Raw genomic sequence first — 9044 nt, 5'->3', positions numbered from 1 at the left:
GAATTTTGCGATATCCATACAGCTTTTCTAAAAAGATTTTTTTTTTTAAATATGTGAATGGAAACATGGCTTTTGGATGATGAAAACTTCTTAAGCTGATCCTAAATCTGCATTGCATGATGTTTTTGGCCACCCTGGGGCAATGGAAACAAGCTGTAAACAGAACACTATCATATTATCACAAGCAACACAAACAGTTGCTTATTTACACATCCAGTAGACAGATTTGGAGTTGTATTCTGTTCGCCTGATGAATGTTAAGTCTAATATTTACTCTCATTTTAGCTCTGCTTTGGTCTCCACCAACTCCTGAGGGGATTTATCTGGCTCTTTAGCAGCAGCTGAGCGCTCTATTATGTTCACCAGCTAGTTGCTAACTTTCTGTCTGTTGTTTGGTGCTGAGCAGGTAGTGTGTGGAGGCCCTAACACTATGTGTGATCATGTGGGTGGCCGTCACACTATAAAGTACATACAGTCCAAACACACTCAGCCAATCAGAGCCTGTGTGCCTTTACTTTCACGATCTGAGGCCATTTTGTTTTATTTTTATCTGCAAATATGACCTGTATGCTCAAATATGTCCACAATATAGTGATAATGACATGATTACACACATGATCACCTTTTTCTGTTGGCTTCATGTAGCACCTATAGCTCTAAAATAATGGATATGTAATGTAATGCATATACCCACTGACACATTTTTAGTTATTTTTATACACTATTTAGATAAATATTATTATATTATTGCAATGCACATCTTCAGTAGCCTGGCTCCGCCCTCCTACGTACCTCCCAGTATCTGTCATTAAAATGTACCTCATGCATCTGATATCAGAATAGTATAGAGATCTTTTTGAAATTAGCATTTTCTTTCACAATGCATGTCAAATTTGTTTATACTTTCATCTAAACTTAAAATGTTCTAGCATGTCATTGGTTGTGTATGAAAATGAATTATTTCTGTGCCTTTTACTTTTTGTTGCCGCAGTGATGGACCGTCCTCACAGGTATTAGTATAGTTTCATCTCGTCTTATATGATCACACTCTCTGGCTTCTTGGCTGGCACATTTTTCTCTCTGAGCTTTTCCAGCTCTCCCTCTCTGGCTGTGTTACTGCAGGACTCGTGAACAGGCAGGCGGTGAGTCCAGGGCGTGCAAATCTTCATAAATCCTTCCACAGTGGCTACCCTCTTCAGACTCCACTGTACAATATCTGTCTTCATCTAAGAGTGCACAGGCCCAGCCACCTGCTTTTTCTCTGTTTACCCCCTCCCTCCACGCTTTGTGAACTTAATAAAAGCTGCCATTAAGCAGCGCTTCATCTGTTTGGGCCCTAATCTGCCTTATAGGCGTCATGTGATCACATATGCAGTGCACACCTGTCGTGTGTGTTCCCAGCCCTGACTGTCGCCTCTCCACACTGCTTATTCTCTCACTCAACCTGTTCCTGGCACATCAACCCAGTGCATGTCAGCAATGGCCGGCACGCATGCACACATTGTTGGCACTTCTAATATATACGACCTGGTGTTGTGTTTTGTAAAAAGGCAGAAAGTATGCATCTGTTGAAAGATGCATCTTTCTTTGACATTCAAAAAGACAATGACACTGAAAACAGCCCTAAAGTTGTTCAGTATGTTTTTATTTCACTGAGTGAAAAGCTCAATCTTTGCATAAGACATGCAGAAACAGAGGAACAACATAAATATAGCACAATGAAGATAAACAGCACTGTATCCAAGTGGAAATAAGCAATACGACAAGAATGAATAGTAGTGCTGAGGGCAACAGATTCAAGTAGAGACTTTTAAAAAATTGCTTCATTGTCTACTTTTCATATAAAATGTCTCATGAGTCTAGCCAAATTGAACGCAAACGGGAGATGGCTTTTAGTCCAAAAGTGCAATATATTTTACAAAGTCTAAAATGTTGCTCTGTTAATCCACTACGCTGCAGTAAGCAGGAGGCTTTCATATTACGTTTTTCCCAGCAGTGGTAATACATTTCAGTTTATTTCCCCACCACTTTTTTATACCATCCTTTTTACTCTGTTAATTAAAACAGTAAAATGATCTGTCGTTTCGGCAGCAGCCTATGCAGGATTTGGAGGTCGTTTCCGTCTGGTTTTTGAGTAATATAATTTTCATGTTTATTCTTTTTTTTCTGGTAGATTATATACAGGATGCCAGGTGGCTGACAGATGGTGATGCCTTTACCCAATTTTTTTCTTTTTTTATTATTAAAAAAAACATCACAAGGAGGAAGGACAGGAACAGCTGTAGACGAAGGGACAGAGAGAACCAGCACACTGGCCACTGGGTGACATGAGGGAGTGGGAGGAGAACCCAGCACATGGCTCAAGGCAACAAAAAAAAAAAGTGCCCTGTTAACACTGAACAAGACACAGAGAGCCATCTTGTTAGCAGTAGCAGGCCTCTAACTCTCCCTAATGGTCCTCGGCTCTGATCTTGTTCTCACACCAGAATGACAAGCATGAACAACGGGCGACCCCAACAACAAATATTGTTGATTCCTTCACCTGCATAAATGCAGATGTTTGTTTTTTTGTTTTCTTCAAATTCTGTGACAGAAAAGTGTCCCAGTTGGATTTAAAGCGGAACAAAGCAGGGAAAAGGCGCACAAGGTCATGAAATATGAATCGAAGCTCAGAGCAGCTGGGACGGAGTCACAGGTCTGTGTTCTTACAGCCATGGCCTAACTGTCTCTCTCAGGGGGAGACACACACACACACACACACACACACACACACACACACACACACACACACACACACACACACACACACACACACACACACACACACACACACTTCAGTAGTGTCACTGACGGATAGAAAAAGAGACAGAGAGATAGCTGCTGAGACCTTTTGCCCTGCTGTTGTCCAGCAGCACCTTTTCCCTCCACACGTGACCCAAAATGTCCTCAGGCTGAAGCACTACCAATCACTGCATGTGTATTGTTATAATAATTATAGTTTCTTTATTTTCAACTTTTTACAAATCCTGCTATTTTACACACACACACACACACACACACACACACACACACACACACACACACAGACACATAATTCAAGTGCACAATGTCTCAGCCCCTACAGTTATCTGATGAGAAAACAAAACAAACGTGACGCCTCTGCGTTGCACCAGAGTCCCCAGAGACAGTTGAGTCTGTGAACGAGGCACGCCCACAGCAAAGTAAATATAAACCAAGAATTTCAATTAATGAGGAAAAAAAATCACACCGAAAAATGACAATGAATAAAACGAGTCGTTAAATAAAACAGAAACATCGATGAATGAATTCAAACAAGTGTATTTTAGTTTGAGCTTCTGACATAGTTGGAAAAAGAAAGAATATATACTGCAAACATAACGGAATCAATGCTACAGTATGAACAATTTTTTTCCAAAAAATCTGGGGTAATAAAAAATGTCACGCACACAAGCAAACTATGATGAGGCTATTTGAATTTTTTACTTTTTATTATTCATTTCTCCTCTTAACGGTTTTCTTTTTAAAGGATGCTGTTCATCAAAGAGCATTTTGTTCATATATAGTTATTTTTTACAGAGGAAAATACTGTACAACCCTTTTTTTTTCTTCTCAAAACATCTGAAGGAATATCATCTACACACATTTATTCCTTATATTATGATTGCTTATTTCCAATGATAATTCATGATCAATGTGTCCACTTCTCGGTCGCACATATTTGCTCAATATAAACCGAGGGTGGCTTTGACAGATTTATAATTTAGTACTACAGTAAGTGAGCATTGCCATGAACTTCTTAAGAACTCATTTCAAATCACAGTCCGTATTAGTGTTTCTCATCAGGGCACCGTTTTTCTGGCACACCCATTTCCTTTTTTTTCAAACTGTCGAATCACAGAAGCAAAATAAAAACCAGTCTTAAATAAATCACAGAACAGTTCTTTGTCACACTAACATCTATTTGTGCATTAAAGCAAAAGTGAACTAAAACAACATCTTTAAAGCAAAATTCCCTGTTAAAAGATATATATATATCATTTTTTTTTTTTTCAGACGGTAAAAATTAACCTAAAAAGTGCAATAACACCCTAGAAATTTCTCATTGGAAGGTCACATAAATATTAAATAAAAACCGTTACAACAGGAGCTCAACCACAGCCATAGTGAATGGAAACAAAATGCCGTTGAGACATTTTCGGTCTGTAAATTTTCAACATAAAACACACTCCCTGACGCTTCCTCTGTCGTCCCCCCCATCTAAGTGACTCATCGCTTCCTCTGGTCAGTCTGACCCCCCCCCCCCCCCACACACACACACACACACACACACACAGCCTTAATCTCCGGCCGTTAATCACGACCTCGCCTGCTTACAGATCGATATGCTTCTGACTAACAACACAACAAAACAACATTGTAATGCAAAGATGCAAATGGTAACAAAAATATTTTTAAATATGCTTATGAGTTATCATCAGTAATCATCGTGGTCAGCTAATATAAAAGTGCACTATCCACACACAAACTTGATTCCTCTGCTGGGGGGGTAAAATTACAAGGGCTGAGCTTGGTTTTGGTGCTGGTCAAACATTTCCAGCATAATGTCAGAGAACTGTTGAGACCAGCAGCTTGCTTGGAGACTGACCAAATATTTACTGGTCAATTCCATATTATTGAGAACAAAGAAAAGCATCTGAGAGAGATGGAAATAAGCAAAATGTAACTCCCTTTCCTCTCAGTGTTTCATAATAATAATAATTATTATTATTATTATTACAGAAAAAAAGATCAAATGTTTGAACGCATCCTGTTTCCCCTTAGTGATTTACGTCCCTTTTTCTATGTATCCAAGGCCCTGCAGTTCATGTTGCCTGTGCCAGCAATTTCCTTTTGTATATCATCGTTCACACACATTCACACACACACACACACACACACACACACACACACACACACACACTTACATATATAGTTATATAGAGAGATTTGTTTTTCTAACATTTTTCTTTTTTTATCCACACAAAAAAGGTGAAAAAAAAATGAAAATAAATTAAAGTCAAACATGCACGCACACAAAAAGACTGATGTGTAGTAAAATGCTTTACATTGCTGCCCCGTGTGTAAACCAGGGCCTAATTCTGTGTCTCCGTTCATATTTTTTAATGCATAATTGAATTAATAATGTTGGTCATCTTGTAAACATCACAATAAATCATTTTGGGCCGTCATTTTTCTCCACACTGTTGTTGTTTTTTGTTGTCATGGGAAGTCTCTAAACATGATAAATGAGGCCACTTTCATTTTTGTTTGTTCATAGTACACAGAGTATTTCTTCAGTTTCTATAGTCACTGGTAGTTTTTTATTTTTATGGGTCAACGTCTTGCTTTTCCAGTCGGGAAGAATCAGTGTGGTTAACGGAAGCATCAAAACTCTCGCCATTGTCCTTTTCACCATCAGGCTCCGCCATTGAATCATCATTCGAGTCACTGTTAAGGTCTGCTTCCTCCTCTTCTTCCTCCTCTTCTTCTTCTTCCTCCTCCTCTGCCTGCACCTCCTCCTCTGGCGACAGGTCATCTTCAGCCTCTCCAGATGTTCCTGTGGTGTCATCCTGAGCTACTGGCAGACCCAGCTGGGTTGCCGGGTTGTGGCTAGATCGCGCTGCGTCGTGGTGCATTTTCTTGCTGAGGTCCAGTGAGTCGCTGAGCCCCAGACCGGCTGCATTCTTCAGGAAGAACAGGGAGCTGCTGGTGTCGGTGCCCAGGTTGAGGGAGCCGTCCAGGCTGATGGAGGACTGTGGGTACAGGTGGTTATACTCGGACCCGATGCCGTCTGTTGGGTAGAGCATGGAGGGAGCACTGCTGTCAATGCTGCGGGACAACCCGTAGAGGCCACTAGGTGAGGAAGTAGAAAGACTCATAGAGGCGGAAGAGACCGCAGACACACTTCCTCCCAGGTGGTGCATCCCTTCCTGTTTGGGCGACACAGACGGCAGCTCACCCCGCTCCTGCTTCTCGTGCTTTCTCTTGTGGGAGTCCATCTGGGACATGCCCACCACTGTGTGCTTACACTCAGGGAAGGTGCAGTGGAAGTGCGAGCACTTGAGCTTATATTTGCAGTCGGGAACCTCGCAATCAACACTGGAGCTGAACTGGCAGAAGCCAGCGGCGCTGATCACATCTTGCTTGCCGTGGTGTTTGCGGTGGGCCGTCACCTTGGTGCTGTCGGTGCAGCGGAAGCCACAGCGCAGACAGTGGAAGTGGGTGCTGTTGCCCGAAAACTGGCAGTCAGGGAAGTTGCAGCTGAGTGATGATTTGAAGCGCTTGAAGTCGTCCAGGACCAGGTTGTCCACGCGGTCGTGGTGCTGCGCATGCTTGTACATGTGGGTGCGGCCGCAGAACTTGTAGCCACAGTTCTCACGTGTGCAGTGGTAGTGGGTCACCTTCAGAGAAAACTGGCAGCCTGAATCCTTGCAGTTCTCGTAAAGGTCATAGCGCCTGAAGCCCTCCAGCATCATCCCCTCATCCAGCATCTTACGTGACGATGCAGTCTTGCGACGCTTGCCGAATGGTGACATGTCCTCGATGATCCAGAAGCGCTTCTTTGCACCAGTGGCCGTAGGAATGGAAATGGTGTTGCCTGAAAGAAGGAAGGCAGCACATTAAGCAATAATCACTTGGTTCACAGAGTAAAACTACAAGCAAGTTACATTGCAAGACCTTACTCAGCCAGAAGTGGTTCACAGCTGAGTAAGCACAGAGAGCCACAATGTTTTTTATTCCTAATACCCAGAATGATTAAAGGAGGGGGAAAATGATAGATTGACTTTGGAACATGACACTTTTACAGGGTGTCTGCAGCCTCCAAACAGAGGCAGAGCTGTGGGTCTTAACCGACCCTCTTATCTCCATGTTGTTTTATGAGGGGCACCCACCTTTTGCTACACCCTGGGGTCACTACTAATGATGTGATCCCTGTTCTGCAAGACAGGAATCAGTGGGCCTCGATAAAACTTGAGGCGTGATTAAAATAAGAGGCTGCCGATGCAGCCTTGTTAATGGAAGCTAAACAAGGCCCAGGCTTCATACTACAGGTGCCAAATTTACTGCCCTATCTTTAAATCCTAGTAATACTAAAAGTGAAAACACGCAAAGGTGTAGGTGAGGTAATTATACACATTTTTTTCTATTACTGTACCCACTCAGTAAGCATGCACATTTCTACATACATGTTTTCTTTTTTGCATGCTGGAAAGCCCCTTTTTCCCCGTCTTTCCACAACAATACTGCAGAGAAAGACTAAATCACACAGTTAAATACTGCACAGGACTCAATTGAGAGTGACAGCTGCAGTGTTGGTTTGCGCCGGGGATAAGTACCTGCAGCATCCTGCACTATAGGGACGTCATTTTTAACCGGAGACGGAGTGGCAATGATGGGGCTGAAAGCTGGTGTGTTGGTTGGCATGACAACACTCCGAGTGGCTCCCAGAGAGGCGCTGAGCAGAGAGTATGACAGACAGGATGGAGAGAGGAGGTATGGGAGTGAGGAGAGAGGAGGTCGGAGGAGAGCAGGAGAGAGGGATGGGGCCTGGGACTGAAAGCCAGGCTGAAGAGTGGAGGGAGGAGGTGGTGGTGGTGGTGGCAGTGGTGGAGGAGGAGGAGGAGGGGAATAAGGAGGTACATTTTGGGTAGCGCTAGTGTCAGCAGGGGTAGTAGGAGCAGAAGTGGTGGCGAGCCAGCCTTGTCCTGGAGAGACAGGTTGACCAGAGAGGGTGAAGGACAGACAAGAGGGGAAGAAACACACATACAGGTACACACACACACACACACACACACACACACACACACACAGAGGGATGTAGAGGTAAAAAGGAGGTAAAAAGGGAAAGATAAAAGATAAGAGAATGATACAAAATGAGGCCCATTCAAGACAACTAACCCAAACACCAGCCAAAACAACAATGATGAGAGTAGTGGATAATATTGGCAACACATGGAGAAATGTGAAAATAGCAGGCAGGCTTAGACTTAGAAAAAAAGCAGAGGAGAATCCATTTATTCAGTAAGTTGAGGGAAAGGAGGCTGCTTCTCCTTTTCTTTCTCCCACAATTCAAACTACTAAAAGTGCTAAAGTAGACATAAAGCCACAGGGATGATCTCTGGCCAAAGGAAAATGTAATAAGCTACATACAGTGCAATAACTCAAACCACTGATGTTTAAAATGGATGTTTTATGAGGATGACCAGGCAAACTGCAAAAGACCTTGTCCACAACTCGGAACATTAGAATACAGCATTGTCATCAACCTCATACTGTATATTATGACTGATGTGTCATTATGTTATTGATTGTAAGTCAAACTATTAAATCACAAAATACCGGATTCAAGAAGGAAATGAGTGAAGCATGATGTTTGATGCTGAATGTAAGAGTTGAAAAATTGTATTCACCTTTTTGACTAAGCTATATTATTATTATTATTATTATTATTATTATTATATATATACATGCTGACACCTGTCAGGTATTTTTTTTGCATATTCTCACCTGCTGGAGAACCATCGTTGCCTACAGGTGTGCTGGTGCAGCTCCGGTCCTGGTTGGAAGACTCGGAGGAGAGGCCCAAGGGGCTGCCCCCTCCTCCCATGTAGTCCATGTAATCATCAGTCTCCTCCATGATGGTGGAGGAGAAGCTGGAGTTCATACCAGGATGGGTCCCTATCATGCTAGATGCATCTGCCCTCTGTCCAAGTGGCATCACCTAGAAAACAAACAACCTTTATTTTAAAAGGGACATCTTAAACAAACATTGGCAAATATAACGTGACATTAATGCAGGTGTTGGCTCTTGGCATACAACCAAGCATTTCTGAAGGCGTCAAAAGTCTTCTGAAAGAATAAACTTCTGTCATTATAAGAAGGCTTCAAAATGAAAAAAGAACAGGACAGAACTAGAAAATCCACATGTTTAAATCCGCTTACGGTAAAGGAAGTACCGCAGCGGTAATGTTAAGAAATGAAGT

At 42.4% G+C, this 9044-nt stretch overlaps 1 protein-coding gene across 8 annotated transcripts in view; it reads right to left on the bottom strand.

Moving 5' to 3' along the window:
* Positions 1-1624: 1624 nt before the first annotated feature.
* The window catches only part of casz1 (castor zinc finger 1), a 189320-nt gene continuing 181900 nt past the window's right edge, over positions 1625-9044 (bottom strand). For 6 of the 8 annotated variants that reach the window (XM_036008580.1, XM_031286798.2, XM_031286795.2 and 3 more), the window contains 3 exons: positions 8569-8782; positions 7398-7766; positions 1625-6658 (listed from right to left, as the gene is read on the bottom strand). In XM_036008580.1, the coding sequence (XP_035864473.1) occupies positions 5388-6658; positions 7398-7766; positions 8569-8782 (1854 nt within the window). In that variant the 3' untranslated portion in view covers positions 1625-5387. The remainder of the gene's footprint in view (positions 6659-7397; positions 7767-8568; positions 8783-9044) is intronic. The other 2 variants (XM_031286801.2, XM_031286804.2) reach the window with 1 other exon arrangement.

The sequence above is a fragment of the Sander lucioperca genome, chromosome 12 (genome assembly GCF_008315115.2).
Source record: "Sander lucioperca isolate FBNREF2018 chromosome 12, SLUC_FBN_1.2, whole genome shotgun sequence".
In the NCBI taxonomy this organism is placed as follows: Eukaryota; Metazoa; Chordata; class Actinopteri; order Perciformes; family Percidae; genus Sander; species Sander lucioperca.
The sequence above is the reverse complement of the archived record's forward strand: the minus strand, read 5'-3'. Positions and strand labels throughout refer to the sequence as shown.